Source organism: Epargyreus clarus, unplaced genomic scaffold (genome assembly GCF_041222505.1).
Source record: "Epargyreus clarus isolate Ecla_fem2 unplaced genomic scaffold, WU_Ecla_fem_2.2 ptg000019l, whole genome shotgun sequence".
NCBI classification, from domain to species: Eukaryota; Metazoa; Arthropoda; class Insecta; order Lepidoptera; family Hesperiidae; genus Epargyreus; species Epargyreus clarus.
Window position 1 is genome coordinate 4,007,455 of NW_027332227.1, and position 18,023 is coordinate 4,025,477.

The 18,023-nt window shown below is 36.2% G+C and overlaps 1 protein-coding gene across 1 annotated transcript in view; it reads right to left on the reverse strand.

Annotated features, from left to right (window-relative positions):
* LOC140750233 (uncharacterized) overlaps positions 1 to 18,023 on the reverse strand; it is a 297,068-nt gene that overhangs the window by 46,091 nt on the left and 232,954 nt on the right. Inside the window, exon 2 of the mRNA XM_073083661.1 lies at positions 10,334 to 10,475. Coding sequence (XP_072939762.1) covers positions 10,334 to 10,475 — 142 coding nt within the window. The remainder of the gene's footprint in view (positions 1 to 10,333; positions 10,476 to 18,023) is intronic.

The window sequence follows — 18,023 nt, forward strand, 5'->3', positions numbered from 1 at the left end:
GTCATTTTTTCGAAAATTGTGTTAAAATGCTTGTACACGTATATACTTGGTTAATACCGACATACGACAATTGTACAAATATATAGATAAGACTTTTCGAAATTAAAATTGAAATTACAATGTAGGTTAATTCTGCGAGAATAAAGTATTAAATTCGATAGTAGTCGTTGCAAAGTTTCATTGTAATTAAAGTAAGTTAGTGTTATCAATTTGGAACTATAAACCCATCGACAATATATAAACAAAAGTAATTAGGGCACGACAACGCTTCACTAACTAAATTGTGAACATCGCCAATATTGATTGATCCGTTTATTTCATAAAGTTGTGTTTTTCTATAAAATTGTAGTAACTAACGAATATTTTTAAAGACACTGGAAGCATTCTCAGCCCCATACTGATTTACTGTGCTTGCATGGAGACACACCTAACATAAACTAGCTACTCTTTTCCCTAAGCTAATACAACAAGTCCCTTACGTTTACATCCACAGCTGCCGATTAGCCCCTCTTCCGAACCATTGGACTAAGTGCACCGCATTTTAAGGTTTATGTTTGTGCCGTTTCGACCACTATGTGTATTATTATCCCGTTATTATTCCAAATACTATAACTTCTCATTACCAGCCTGAAAGCCTATGCGGTTTATTGTTGCACATAATCTGCATAATAGATTTGCAATATCGACCCGGTTTCACATTAGTATTTGGTGGAATTACGGATCATCGTACGACCTGTTTTAAACTTAAGCTCCCATAAAGTGTAAACCACATTTGGGGCTGTATAATCTGTATATGTAAGCCAGTTATAGTCCGTGAGCTGTAGAATGGTGCGGTTGACAGCTGTCAATAGTGACATTATGTCAGTAACAGTTGTCAATATGAAACGGTTAGTGAGGTAACGAATAATTAGTGAGGTGAATCGACGGTGAATATTTTTTAGTAATTAAAACGTTTAATTTCTGAAATATGGTATAAAAATTTAAATTCAAGTTATTGTGCTCGTATGTAGTCTCACATTTAGGGTAATTCATTTTTATAAATATATTTCCTTTAAATAGTATTTTCCGTATTAAAAATTCCGCAAATATACAGTCATAATGCAAACATAATATGCAATTCATTGTAAAAAATATCACTGGGTTTTTCTTGTAGGCTCGCTATGAATACAGAGCATGTTTTTGCTTTTTGAAAAGCTGCACGTTTTTAACATCATGACGAGCTTGATGTATATTATTTCTATTTATTAGCGTTCCTCAAGATGATCTTTAGAATTACAGTAAGTACTAACTACTACTTACTTACGATGTGAAAAATCCTAGATGGGCCTGGGCCTGAGATTCGAACCTCGGACTTTTGATTGAGATCAAATTTCGCCCACAATTCTAACTCTGTCCCAGTAAACCCTCCCACTGCCCCAATAAATTACCGTATTGTTATCCATTTAAAGGTCTATTGTGATTTAACAGCAATCATCCCGCAATTGTACACTTCCTAGATGATCTCGAATGACCTGTTCGTATCAGCTGATGTGCAATATAAAATAGTTGTATAGTAGCACGAAATGTTATGTATTTTCTGCTGTTGTGAGCGTGACAATTTACGATTATCAAAAGTCGAATGTAGTACTTAGATGCATGTAAAACTCATACAAGTTTAATTTTAACGTTTTGTTAGTAATTAAAACGTACATAGCAGCGCTGAACACTGCTGGCATAAGGAGAAAAGTGTGGCGGTTTTGCCTTTGAAGTCGAACCACAAATAGCTTTACCACCTTCAAATGATGTATTTCATATACTTGTCATATTATTAACTTTCCTTTTTTTCTTAAAAACCTTTTCACATCTACATTTACACGAATTTTACAATCACGATATAGTAGTCTATTTTTTTTAAATAAGTCACCTGCATGCATAAAGGTAATACGAGTTTAATTTACAAAGAGGGGTAGGGAGGACGGTTTATGAAGATCGATTGGGCAGGCATAAAGGGGTCTGAAATTGGTGTCCGATGTGAATCATTGTAATTACTGGGATGGTTGTGGAGCTGTGGAGGCACGCACGGTGCTGCAAATGGATTAGTCTGGGCAGCACTCACTCGATCGCCAGTTCAACTTAACTGATGTAACAGAATAGCATAGTTTAATTACTTACAAAATATTGAAGTTGATTACTCAATTTACTTTTTGATGTACGTATATAAAGTATGGTTTAAGTGCTAACATACGTTGACATCCTCAATTTATTACTGTTCCACTGCTGGACACGGGTCTCCTCTCAGAATGAGAAGGATTAGGCTTTAGTTCACCGCGCGGGCGAAGTTGCGAATTGGTAGATTTCACATACCATTAGAAATATTGTTTTTTTTTAAAGATCCCGCAGGTAGGCAGATTTCCTCACAATGTTTTCCACACGAAAATCAGGAGGATTCGAACTTCGGACCTCTCGGAGAGACCGAGTATCAACCTATCACTGCTTTCATAATGTTGACGAAATCTTTAAAATTAAACTGTATTCAGTGACCTCATATATATCGTTACATTATTGAACTCCTCCTATCGTAGACCACTTCAGCTACTTTTATTTTTGTAATCAGTCGTTCTGCTTTTTTGAGGTAAAACACAGGCACTGTTTTAAAAATAAAATCCTTAGGTATAGCGACGAATTTGTTATTTATTTGTCCTACATTGTATGGTTCTTCTTACGAGATGTGGTGATATGACTGTGCAAGTATAACGTTTTCTGTATAGAGATTGTTATAATTAAAAAAAAATATAGAGATGGTGACGCGAAACTGCGCGCGGTAAATGGATTAGTCGGGTTAGTTTGTGTTAGCGGCAAGTTTTATTCAACTATTACTAAGTACATTTGATTCAATGCCTCAAATGCATTAGTTTGCTCGTGCAGGTGAGTAACTAACTTCAACTATTGTGTGCTATTTCATACGGCTATTTCAAATTGAGTTGGTTTCGCAATGAATGTTAAAGTTTAGGAGGTTATACGAACAGAATAGGTTTTGTTGAAGTCAAAACTTCTTTAGACGATTTGAACGATTTTCGATAGGATCATGTTATGGATTCGCGTTAACAAAATGCTAATGTTAAAAGTATATCTATATTCAGAACTTAGAGTATCTATGGTTGGAGATCATCATCACATTCATAAACAACCCAGCCCTGTTCCACTGCTGGGCTCGGGTCTTCTCTTAAAATGTGAAAGATGGAGGATTACGCCATAGTCTACCGCGGTAGCCAAGTGCCAACTGATAGACATATCTAGCGTAGCGAAAAAATTCTAAGTCTATGGACATACCTTTGGGGAGTATTTTTAAAAGATCACTCAAGTATGCAGGTTTCTTTGCTATATTGCACGACTCATGATGCGAAGCATCAGAGAGTGCTTTACGATCGAAAAAAATTTTTCGCTTCATTTTGGCGGCTATTTTTATTATTATAGCCTTGATAGTTCACGGAATCAAGATATTTTGCATAGTATTGTCGAGATAATTTAATGGAGATTAATTCCATACTTTTTAAAAATTGATTTACTGCAATAGAATTGGAAAAAAACACCAAAATAGGTCAAAAAATTTTCCTGTCCGTCATGTGTGAAACCTGAAAACACTGTAACTTGTGAAAAAATCCATCATTTGAGTTAAATTTTTTTTTAAAAATTCTAATCGACGATTGTAGGTCACTGAATGCGAATGATTAATTAATTCAGTGTCGTTTAATTGCAATTAATAAAAAACGAAAACTACAAGACTGTATATCTATAGATATTATGTACATTTATTCCACCAGGGGCGCTTGTGCAGTACCTTCTTCCTACTACAGCTGTTTTTTCGGCAATTAATTTTGAACGACTTAAGTTTTTTTTTTTTTTTTATATTTCATAATTAAATGAGCATTATGAGTCGTGCACTTTTGGATTTTCCAAACTTTTTTCCTTTGCCATTAAAGCAATTTATAATACACATAACTATAAAAATCAGAGGTGTGTGCCTGGTATTTGAACCTCGGACTGCCCTATTGAGAGGCCGCGTATCAACCACTGGGCTATTACTGCTTTTGTTGGATGTGGTTGAACAAAATACACATATAGTCACACATGTGAACATTTATTTAACTAATTGTTTAATTACTTAACTAAATGCGACAGCAAATGAATTAGTCTCGAACACCGACCTTTTGTATTCATTCAATCCAATGAGTACGAACTAGTGCAGTAATTTCATTGAGCTGTTATACGATACCTTTCAGTTACTGCAGTTATAGTTACCGTGTGCGGTTCGCTGAAGTTTGTGCGGTAAATTTATAGAGAATAATATCCGCATCGTTACTTGTTGATTTTCTTTTGGTTCGGTTCTTTTAATTGCGATGATATGGTTAGTTTATCTTTTTTATTGCATGTATTACAGAAGGACTAGTTCAAGGATGCAGTTCATCTGATGGCAAGTCACTGCCGCTTATGGAATTTGTAATTAACTAGAAATATGAGTTTTCAATCTGAGGTCGGTTTCAAATGTTATTTCAGGACTAAGTTGGAAACCCTCGGACTAGTATGTGTCCCTAAGCACACCCCTCAAAGAACACAGCAGTGCTTAATACTGCTGTTATTAGACAGAACTAGTGACGGCCCGAGACTAGTTTTTGGGATGAAACTAAAAACTAACGGTCTGTCACTAATAATTTCATAAACATTTCCCTACTTCAAGTGGTACGTTTCAGGAAGATTAACGAACGTTTGTCAACGAATAACCGTAACCCACATACGAAGCACGCTAAAAAAACAAAAACGTATTTTCAGTCCCAAGAAACTTATCAGGGTTCTCATATTTGTCTTCAAGTAGGCGGTCGCGTGTTTGCCCAGCTCTTCTCCGCTCCAGTAATATTTTATGGAAAAATCTGCCAATTACTTAAACTCTCGTATTTTCAACCCTTTGTTTTGGTTTATGTATCTTCAGACTGCAAACATACCTCAGTTAATGGTTTGTTTAGTGAATTTGTTATGTGCCTACTTTTCGTTAATTAATTGGGGTGGCTATTCAGAAAATAAGGAAGCTTAAACCGTACAATTAAATGTATGAAAATCAAACTTGAATTATATGTTTTTATTGCAATTCTATACTTACCTGTTTTGGACAATACCGTTTATTGATTCCGAATTTAATTGTTCACTTGTGAATCCATGCTATGTCTTCTAACTTATGAGGAATTTGTTCGGACATTTCCAAAAACAGTCAGATGACGTTTTTAAAACAGGTTAACTCTAACTCTATGCTTAATATCATTCAATACTTAGGTAAGGAAGGTACATATGATACTGTCAGCAAGGTTACAAAAGTAGAATGGTATAAGTACTAAATATTATTACGTATATTAAGTACCGAAAATTCTAAATATCCATTATTAGCAACACAAGTAACAGATATCGAGCGACGTTCAATCGGTGGAAAGCTTAAATTCGCACAAAAAGGGCAGAGGTCCAAAGGGCTGGCAATATATTCTCTGGAGGGACCTAAATGTACTAATACATCAGCACTTAAGTTCCCAGTAATAGGATTAGCAACGGAACATTTATTATGCATCTTCGATATTTGTACCGAGCACGAAATAGTAAGAAACATTGATGGAGTATTATGTAGGTCTGGAGGTTTATGTTTCTCAGGATAAACTTGACTGAAATAAGTCAATCGCTTTATGAATTTTATATATAGCTACTTCCACTTTGAAAATAAAATCTGGTTATGTAACTCTTCTCTTGAATAGTAATTATTAATTAATCAGTAATTTAGCACTTGATCACGAAAACTTATTTAAGTACAATATACTTTGTCCCTGTATTTTCCGCACCTGATTAGGGCTATTCGCTGTTATCAGTGACTGTTAGAGGGCAGCTTCTGAGGTTGCAGCCAGCAAGAGTGCGAGCTCAAACCACCCAGTCGGTGATCCCAGGAATTACGACAGTATATGTGGTCCTTATCACCCAAAGGTTTGGTAAATGCTCATCTGCGCAAAGCCCAATAGAAGCTCCGTGCTCGGAAGACTATGTTGGAGATTGAACTTCCTCCATGCAACGCTACGGCCTTTGAGGGTTAGAATAACCAGTTAAGAATCCTCCATACCATAACCCGGTGTCGCTTCCACCACTTGGAATACCTTTTCGAAGATTTATCCTATCATCAATAAAAACCTTTTTCTGCCTCATGACAACAGTGTTGAGCATTGCTATGTTCTGGTTTGAAGGGTGTGGTAAGGGAGACATACTTTTCTCAGGCATTCTAGCTTAGTCCTCAGGGGTAGCGGCGTATCTGTGGCCGACCTCAGGTAGGAGTACCTAATCCTATCTGGGGTTGATTACACATGTTCATGGGCGGAAGTAGCCACTTACCATCAGGTGGACTGCATGCTCGTCTGCTACTCTTATATTATAAAAAATGCTTACTCTCACAAAACCTGAGGACTACATTGTATCCACAACGAGACATCTATACCCTATGTACATTTATGTTTACAAACCAGCATTGCCTAAGGTTTGATGTTCACATAATTGGATTGGAAGCTCTCATTATTCACGACTAATAGCCCCTTGCTTTGAGCGTCGTGTGCCGAGTACTGTCATTAATATCATGTTTCAATTATAATCGAGTATTGAGCTGTATCTTAGAAATAATTACGAATTACGATACATCTGGTATGTGCTTTCCTTTAAGATAGTTTATAATTAAAGGCTTATGTTATGAGGTGCTATTTGTGCGTCATTTTACTTACATTTGTTTTACATCATATATATAGTAACAGGCAGTGATACCCTAGTGGTTAAGGAACTCGGCCTCTCGATGGAGGGGTCCGAGGTTCAATCCCAGGCACGCAGCTATGGTTTTTCTGTTATGTGCGTATTGGAAATTAATTATCACTTGCTTAATACGGTGAAGGTGAAAACAATCAAAAAGATATGTAAAGTCTACCAATTCGCACTTGGCGAGCGCGGTGGACTATAGCCTAATCCTTCTCATTCTGAGAGAAGACCCGTGCCCAGCAGTGGGACAATAATGGTCTGTTGATGATGTTGATGAATGTGTATATTCGCCGGGATTACTTATTTTTATTAGTGTGAGAATTATTAGAATAGTTGAGTATTAGTATCAATTCAATAGTATCTATTGTTCAACAGCTCAATTGTTTGCGAGGCTACCTATCCGAGATATTTTTTCACAAATCAAAACCTACACTGTCGCTGAAATAGTGCTCAAATACTGATGAAATATGAAAGATTACTCAATTATCACTTGCGTGTGCGCATTTGTCGGTTGAATGTTTGTATTTGTAATTTTAGTTCGCAGTAAAAGTGACGCGTCACACTTTATGACATGATACATAAGGGGTACTACTTGTTATAACTCTGTTATTCCTGTCAGCGAAATATTGCACAATCATTACATACAAATAATAAACCGGATATGGCTGCCTAGATAAAGTGCGTACGAGTTATTACCAATAAGTACCAAATCGGTGGGTATTAAATGTCAACTTATAATCAATCCGATTTCTAAAGCGAGTGTAAAGATCATTCGTAGGAATCTTAAAAAATTGATAATCGGGATGAAATTTCTTGTATAGAAAATCCTTGACAATGGTCATATTTAACTTCATTAAGGTAAAGTATCTAACGTCACTCCCCATAACATTATTACATAATTCGTACCACCTTTTCCCGTTATTTCATATCTCCGGTGTTATTTCCACAGCCAGCTCGTTTTGGGTACTGACGATAGCGTTACCGTTGCTCTAAGAAACGCCTGGGGCACGCAAATCGCAGATAATTCCTACACGTATAAGGTAACCGACGCCATAAACATTACAAACTTTAGTACAACACTATCTGAATATCTGGTATGCTCTTTAATAGTATGGTGAACGCTAGCTCAACTTAATTTTACATAAATATTCAAAAGTTTCCTTGTCGGTAAGGATTAAAATATACAGTGTATATTTTAGTTAGGAAGGACATATTCGGGCTCATTATAATTCTTGTTAATAGGTGACTATTAAACAAAAAAATGACAGAAAATAGGCAATGATACTATCGTAAAATGTCTCCCACATGTCGACAGTATGGACACTAGTACTAGCAAACTATTTTCTCAATCGCAACATTTCATTACGATGTTTTACTCAAAAATTGAAAGGTGCCTGGGAATCGAACCCCAGATCTCCAGACTGGCAACCGACATTCTAATCACTAGGCTGTACAATTTAAAGAATGATAACGATACAGTCCTGCACTCTGCCCCACAGACAGGTTATATGACCCGCCGGGGAGTCACGCAACACATCTATTAATGCTAACTTATGTTTATTGACGATGCCCCCTAGGATCGGCCGCCACGTGCCTGAGCTATGGAGCTTTTGTACAAATTAATATATGTGAGCTCACTAATGAGAAATGGATCACTGTCCGTGAATCAGGGCTTGCGTTATTGTATTGTTTTGTGATTATCTAAGACTGTGTAGGAAAAAAGTATCAACTACTATTTTGTTCAGAATTTGTAAAATTATGCCCATGGTTAACGGTTAATGGTAATGGTTTTTATCATTTCCATGATCAGAGAAATTCAGCATTTTCATTTCAGTATAAAATAAGACAGCAGTTCCTATAATGTCGCTTGCGGGTTTGTCTTGTGTTTGTTGAAAAACCCAAAAAACAAAATCGTATTTCTAACTTATTGTCATAAATATAGTGGTAGTTATTTACTTCTTTACACGAATATCAACCCTCACATTGTCCTTGCTTGAAAACGAAACGCATTTTCGGGCATTTCCGCAAATAATGCATACGTTTAGGCATTTATTTAATAATATTATAGTTATAACCTTTTATTATAATATAAAAAATGGTGTTTGCTGGTAAATAATTATTTATTAAAATTATCCCCAATCATATGTTGGTCATTTATAGCAGATACTCGTACCTTTAGTATATTAATATTGCATAATAAACTAACGTTGTTCTGTTCTGTATCTATATCTTCAGTTCGTGTATCGATTTGCATAAGTTATTGCGTCACGTATCGACAGAAGCGGGCACAAACCACAACAAGTGTCGGGCGAAGACAGCTCAGTTATACCCAGCTGTTGCCTTTTGTACTGAAAGCATTGCGTTGCGGTTGTTCGGCTTCCACTGAACTACGCGATAACGTGCTGCTTTTTGCACATTTGCATTCCGTATTCGTGTTTTATGTGCCTTAAATTTTATTAATCCTATTTTTAGACCACGCTTCAGTCTATTTTATAAGTACCTATTGCACTGTTAAGTTGATTAAATGTGAAACGTTTTTCAGAAAAAGCAAAAATAATTTTTGCTTTTAATTTTTCTGCACATCCCTTAGTTTGACTGGGAGAAAATGCTATTTAGCATTAAGTCCGCCTTTTGCACCACATTGTTTTTAACATGGTCAATAAAGAGTAAATAATATATTTTTAATTTTATTTTTAGGTCCTACCAAATGTCGAAAAAATGTAATGATTATTAAAATCATATTTAAAGTAGTCTCTGTATTTCCATTTATAGATAAATTGAGACACAATAACCCAGTCCGTGTATTGATGTACATAAGTTATTGCACACACCAAGACAGCTCAGTTATATCCAGCTGTTGCCTTTTGTACTGAAAGCATTGCGTTGCGGTTGTTCGGCTTCCACTGAACTACGCGATAACGTGCGGCTTTTTGCACATTTGTGGAGAATAATGCATTCCGTATTCGTGTTTTATGTGCTTTAATGCTGTGCGGCGGTTTCGTTGCTTTTATTTATTCAATTTTCTGTTGCTTCTTTGCATGGTTATCAAAAAATATTTATAGTTCGTTGTTTTTATATTTCGTGGATAATGTAGTAATAGTTTTTAGATCACGTATCAACCTAAACCGTGAGTATCATTTTGCTTCTTGTTTATTTATCGAATGCATTTATGAAAGAACAATAGGTGAATCCACAGAAGTTATCACGGAACGATAAGTAGAAGTTTTGAATGTTCATTTATAAGTTAGTTTAATCGTATGTTTGGAACTATAAAACTTAAATGATTCTTACTTGAATATAGACATAGTCTTTTTTCCAAGTCTGTTTCGAAAAATATGTTATCTTTATGATTTATCTGAAATCAAGAATATGTTTGTCGTTTTTCTGGTTTAATGAACAGATAATAATACCAATTTTCAGTCGAATACGATGCCAACCTCATTTTCGTTCTTGCTATTTTTCAATGTACAGACTTGCAAATTTTACCAAACTTGATAATATATGTAAATATAATAAAAATACATATAAATGTTACCTGTTGTGCGCTCGGAAGACGAACCGGAGCGGGTGTTGGGCGGGCGGGGGCTGGGGCGGCGCGGACCGTCGGCGCCGGAACCCGCTCGCCGGCTCGTACGTCGCCGGCTGCCAGTGCCGAACGAACGGGGAGAGCGATAGCCCTGCAAAAAAAAAGTGTTAAGGTTAATTATATGTAGGTAAAGTCTGCAAGATATGATTCGCATATATTATAGGAATATAATTTATAAAGTATATATTTTTTGTTTTTAATAAAATATGAGTAGCAAATGATGCAGTCCACCTAATGGCAAGTGGCTTCTACCACCCATGGACATCTTTAATCAACCCCAGACAAGATTAGATTCCTACCTAAGGTCGACCATAGATACGTTGTTACCCCTAAGGAATTATCACGAATTCTACCACCTTCAAAAAACAAAGTAAAACAGAGATAATTAGCACAGACGCATTTTTCCATTCGAGTAAAATACTTTGTTGTGCAATTTAGAACCGTGACTAAAATAACATATCCAATAGTCAATATTTATGTGTGTGTTATATATTGTCCTTAATCACCATAGTTAGAAGTTCGCCTTAAACAAAATTATCAAGAAGACACCCGATCCTGCACCGCCGCCGTGCCGTGGGAACGCTGACTCCGCACCACCGCTCCGTTTCCACTGTATAGTCCCGAACGTGGGAATTCACTCTGGGCGCTAACATTGCCCCAGCAAGTCACTTAGGATAGTTAGTTTTAATTTAGGTTAGATTTAATCCAAAACATGTAACATTCTGTTTTGATTAAATACATATATATATAAGTAATTCGGTCTTTCTGTATCCTGGCTGCTGCATCCCGACGCATTATATAACTTGTGTTAGTGTCAAAATTTTATTGTTATTTATTATTTATAGTATGGTAAAAAAGTCTTTAAATTTAGGGGAAAATATCTTTGATAAGAAACCATTGGATGTGCTAACCCTACACCCACACCATCCATCTTACAATAAATTACAGTTATAATTAAATTTATGCGTCCGTTATTCTACATTATTGATGTACCGGATTATTTATGATTTGTATCTCGTTCATAATCCGTAATTAATTCAATAATATATTGCGTTTCAATACAATTTGAAAGCCATTTCAGTAAGTGAATGTTATGAAAATTACGTCAAAATGCGTTTTAAGCACAAATTAAACGTTTTGCGTTTGACTATCAAATTAAATTTAATTACTGTTTCAACAGAATAATCATAAATGGACACGAAACGCAAAGCCATATAGTATTTCAATTTGAATTTAAAGTGCTGTGTAAACCATTTTGGGTATGACCTAAATACCTAGACTACTTTAGACGTCCAGCTTCATATTTTAGGCACGCAAGATCGTTATAGATTTTTCGGAGTCAAAATCATAGAAATTAATCGCAAGCTTTAACGGTATGAGAAAAGGTGAGATATCAACACGCCAAAGATAACAAACACAAAGATAATTGATAAATCTGCAATCATAAACTTCCGACTTGTGCCTAATCGTGATACGAGCGTGCTGGAGATATCTATACTAATATTATAACGAGAAAATCTTTGTTTTTTCGTTTGATCGTAATGAATAGGCTCAAAAACTACTGGACCGATTTTAAAAAATATTTCACCATTCGAAAGCTACATTATCCACGAGTAACATAGGCTATATTTTATATGAAATATATTTGATAAATAGATTTTGAGGCGGTACAAAGTCTGCCAGGTCAGCTAGTAATATATAAACACAGTATACCCGAAATGTTTGACCGAAGGTATTCCCTCCATACCTCTTTCTACCGTGAAGTTTCTTCCGTTTCGCCGTTTCATTGTTTCACCGAAAGCGAGACTATAGTAAAGTGAATGATGGTTGGATTATACACGACGCGACTATCTTAGTCATCCGAATTGGCAACGCATCTTTCATCGATTTAGATAGAGCCCCTGTATTTTATAAGTGGCTACTGCCCATGAACATCTGTTATCAAACCCAGACAGGGTTAGCTGCCTCCCTGAGGTAAACCACAGATGCGCGCTGAGGGTTAAGCTAGAACGTCTCGGAAAACTATGTCTCCCTTACACACCCTTCAAACCATAACATAGCAGCGCCTAACACTGCGTTTATTAGGTATAAATCGGTGTGGCGTTGGTTCCGCCGGAGTCTCACCACTGAGGGTTCTATCACCTTCAAACCTCTCCTATATTTATAAAAGACTATAATTAAACAATTGTAATTCATACAATAATAAAAAGTAATAAATGTAACCTACATAGCTTACGTTTGGGCAGATCGAACCATACTGGAATCTACATAAATTATTTATTAATGGTTTCATTGGCGGGCGGCAGGTAGCTCTCGCATTTGCATAAAATGATCGTTAAAGCGCAGCCTTCTACGGTTTTTTAATTAAAATTTCCAAAACGCTAACCTCAGGATTAATCAAATTGATTGATGGAATTTTAATAACACTAGAATATAATTGATATTGGTTGAGGTTACTTTTCTGCTATTACAGTTATAATAAAAGAGCAATTTGTTCGAATTCTGATGATTAATGAGTTGTTTTTATTGAAATAGCAAACGCACGCAGAGTCCATCTGATCACTGATGGTTGAATGATGGATGGTGGATGTTTAGTGGTGACTGCCGTCCATCATACTCTGTAGTATATATACTATCTATATAGAACAGGGTTTCCAACTGAAGCCGATTACAGATTTGTCGCCGGCCGGCATATATACTTCCACTGAAACCCAAAAACTGTTTCACAGAATACGTATGTGGCGGTGGAATTGATGATTTGAAAGAGAAAAATTGTTAATTATTTAATGTACCTACCTACTAAAAATTAAAAATACAAATCTGGTGTATTATGATTTTAATTCTAATGTAAGGGTCACAACGATTTTCTTCAGCGTTTGGTAAATGCTGGTAGTTGGTTGTATTCTATTAATTTTCGAGTTACCCTGAACAGACACTTTGAATGATAATTGCTTACGAGTGCAATTAATGTGTGATCCTTGATTGATAAAAGATAACAAGCTACATATAGTACACCAAGTATAACTTCCCGATTGCGCCAACTAATAACCCCAATTTAAACCAGTAACTCCATAGCAAACAAACTTTGCAGATAAGTATAAAATTATTCTCGCTCATGTGCTCGGTAGGTGGCGCGGCTAAAGTTGCAATTTAGCACCCCAAACGGAAATATGAACCTCAACTTGCACCTAATTGGAAAATCAAGAGCCATATATTCTCCGTAAGCCTTCCCCAGGGACTCCTAGAATTTATATGGTAGAATCTGAAGTTACTCGTGGCGCAGTCTAGGAAGTGAATGGGATTTATTGGGGCTTTGAGCGCGGTAAATCTCCTGCATCACTGTCACGGTTTTGGTGATGCAGTTTATCGAAAAGCATATTGGTTTTTTAGGCTTTATAGGTTATTTTGGCTACCTCGGAACCATAGTTAGATATATACCGTATTTTAGAATGACATGAACGAATTGTATTATGTTCCCAGATTATAGAAATCCAGTCCAACCATATTTACTGCTTCTAACACCTTTAAAAAAAAAGATAAAGCGGCTACTGTATGATGGCTGTTCTATTGGAGGTGGTAGAACCCTTTGTGGTCCGACTCCGGCGGCACCACCGCCACACCTATTTCTACCTAATAATAGCAGTGTTAGGCGCTGCGGGCAACGACGCTAAGAGGACTGCGGTTGCGTTCCTTTGGAGATCCCGGAGCCCTCTACGCAGCGCTGAGGACGGCTACCGGGGGGTTTTAGTGCGGTAAAAATCCTACATAACCCTGCGTCGCTCCCACGGCGCCGGGTACCTTTTGAAGGTTTCCCCCTCGTGAACAAAAAAAAAAAAAAATTTGAAGTTACTCGTGGCGCAGTCTAGGAAGTGAATGGGATTTATTGGGGCTTTGAGCGCGGTAAATCTCCTGCATCACTGTCACGCTTTTGGTGCTGAAGATGCAGTTTATCGAAAAGCATATTGGTTTTTTAGGCTTTATAGGTTATTTTGGCTACCTCGAAACCATAGATAGATATATACCGTCTTTTAGAATGACATGAACGAATTGTATTATTTTCACATATTATAAAAATATGTGGTTCGACTCTAGTGGCATCATTGCCACATCTGTTTCTGTCTTATAATTGCAGTTTCAAGTACTGCTCTGTTCTGGTTTGAAAATTTTAAGTCCTACCTAAGGTTGACTCCTGCGGACTCAGATGATAGTCAGTCAACCATATTTACTGATAGAACCTTTTAAAAAAGAAATAAAATAAGATACAGTGGCTGTTGTATGATGGCTGTTCTATAGAAAAGATAAGGTCAACTCGTGACGTCACGGGTAAGCTAACAGGACGAACGCATAACGACGCCGGCGATTAACCGTAATTACGGCATTACCACCTGGATATCGCCCCGGACGGTATTTGTAACGATTAATCGACGCTGGACCTATTGTTTGGGCCAACAGGTTTGGAGTATATTAGAGTAAGTCGAGTATATATTATTATTATTATTATCGTATACTCGTACTTGTTCTTGGATTAGAATACGTAACAAAGCTTACAATGGAATTAGTGATATTTTACCTTGTTTTTTTATTCAAACTTTTGCTATTTTAATATTTCGACTACCATATAATGTTTGTTTTAAATTTGGAAGTACATATATTTAAGATCATGCAGTCCACCTTATTTTTAATAAATCTTTAAAAGATTGCAGTTATAGTTGGTGGTCGACCACAGATGTGCACGTACCCCTGAGGACTAAATTGAAATGATTCGTGGAAATGTCTCAGACGAGCATGCAGACATAAACACGCGCGATAGAAAAGACGCCCTTAACCTTTCAAAGCTTATTAAAGCAACACTTCACGGCTTATGAGCCAGACGTAGTCGGTCGAACTTTAAAATGCTTTATCACCTGCTTATTGCGCGTTTTCTATGATTCAGTAGCGATTTTTTAAATGTAGCTGTACAAAATGATCGTTGCATACAACTCCAAAAAAGCCAATTACAAAAAGCACGGCTTAATAGCATCGTTCCGTAACGAATGCATATTTACAAATCACGTACGTTTATACATAAAACCGCTCTGGTTTTTCGAATAAAGGGTAGTACAGCGTAAATATCCTGTTGTTCGTAAAACTCTGCCAAAACAAATTGGCTTCCATGTGTGTGTCCCGGAGTGAATTCGAAGTGTATAATTTTTCGCGCCATTTGCCAATGGACGTGCGCGGCGTCAGCGCGGCGCGACGTGATCTCGCCGCACTATCTTCAACTGTACTACGAACTAGATACTATGTAAAGTTTCTTAGCTATAGAATAAGACAATAAAAAAGTATTGCGTTCTATATTTGAATTTCAATAAATAGAGACAATTTCTATTGTTATGGAAATAAATTAAATAATACATTTTTGTTCTTTATTTGAATTTGAATTAATAGTTTTTTTTTCTTTGTTGTTACATTTTGCGCATTAAGAATGAGAAAACGAGGAATTAGGTTTTTCTGCCGTTGATAGAATATTATTCAGTTTTACGTGTTGCAACATACTTAGCAGCAGCAGCACTAGCAGCTTTAAGGGGTAAAATAATGTAAGTTTTTATATTTTTGTGTGCATAAATAAATAAATTCAAAAACATTACTAAAATTTTAAGAATTAATTGCTTAAGTTTATTAACAAGAGAGTGCCAGAAGGAACAATATAAAACAAAATAAAAAGTTAAACGTAAAAAGATGAATCATTATCGTAAAGTTATGTTTACGACCATAACTATTACAGTTACGGTCTTTAAAGACAACTGAAATATAGTAAAGCTTCGTTAGTTCCAGCTCGCAACGCGAACCGAATTGGAAAAAGGCGGATTGCAAAGTGAAGAAAGAAAACTCATTTTTCCGAAGCACTAGAGGGTCCTTTTAGAAGCCTCGGGAACCAATAGCGGGAACTTCAATGAAATACACGGCGTCGCTGTTACAAAGCTCCGTAACTGTAACCGAAACTATCGGATATCCGAATTAAAAATGTATCTGAAACTATAACCGAATCTGATATAAAAGTTCTGAATAATTTCGGATAAGGGCTGATCTAAATGAGACACAGATACATTAGTATCCAAAATTCCTTTGTTATTCAAATCAAATCATTACCTATTTATATTTTTTGTTTTTACAATTCATTGAAAATCGAATACCATCCGTAATTTAAACTATTTAAAATTATCGGATAATACAAAATTAATTTATTATCCGAAACCGATTAATATTTTTTATATCCGTATCCAGATCCAAAATTTAATATCGTACATCCCTAATACGGCATTTCTGTTACTCCGACTCGAACTTACCTATTTATTGCTGAACGGGTCTACACTCGCGACTTTTAGCGCACAGATAAAATAAATACAATTTAGTCCTAACTTGTATGTAACAGATAAGTAAGTTAATTGTTTATGGTAACTTAAGTAAGTATCATCATCGTGTCCGTAATACACATAAAAATCAAATTCCTTTGTAACTTTTTTAAAAAAACATGTGTTGAGAAAATGTCCCTTAGAAATTAATAAGAATGAAGTTTTGATTAAATAGGTTCATCCGTTTTATGCATGTACGAGTATTCCTGTGGCGTGTAAATAAGGTCATAATTTCAAAAAGGGCAAGTATCATACTTAAATGTAATAATTTATTATAATTATTAAAACTGTAATACACAGGTATTACAGTTTTATGGGAGACATACTTTTCCGAGGCGTTCCAGCTTAGTCCTCAGGGGTATCTAGGGTTGATTACAGATGTCCATGGGCGGCAGTAGCCCCTTACCATCAGGTGGACTGCATGCTCGTCTGCTACTCCTATATTATAAAAAAATAAAGTTTTTTGTATGTTTGAAATGATCTTAATCAAACAGAAAAAACATTTACACTATTAAATATAGAAACACTAAATACAGCACTCAAAAGAGATCCGAATTGAGTAAAAGTACATCGAGAATAACCGACTCATGAAAACGTAGTATCGAACTTTATAACGATATATTGGTCTTAATATGGATCATATTTACTAAATCTGGCTCAGAACGCAAATGAAATATAATCGGGAGGTCTATAGGCTCAAAGAGATTCCATCGCGGCACTGTATTAATTGAGGTTCTCCGCTCAGCCACGACAAAGGGACTGCGATAGCGGGGTTTCTTTTGGAAACTCACCGAGCGTCGATTTGTGGAGAATTTACCTTTATTAGACGAACTGAAAATCGATAGCCCCTCCCTGAGCTGTGGCTTAATGAAGGACGCTTGAATGCTTATTAGCCGCGGTGCTGACATCGGGAAAAGAGATTTAATGGAAAACTAAGAGGATTCCGTCTTGTCAGCTTAACGAGCCATATTCCAGATTAGTTTCACTCATTTAAAATGTTGTGGTCCGAATTTTCCTTGTTTGGGCCGAGGCGGATGCAAATTTTGTTTTAAGTGCAGGCGAGTGGAAATTCTGCTTTGCTCTTCATTATGCTTTAAAAGGATCGCGTTTTGCTTCGTCCTAAGGAAATTTCAAAGGGGCGTGAATTTGAAATTTTGTGAAGTTAAATATTACTTTGAGAACTTTGGAACAATAGTTGGGAATAGAAAAGTTTGCTTGAAACTGTAGCCAGCATGAATTTAAACTAC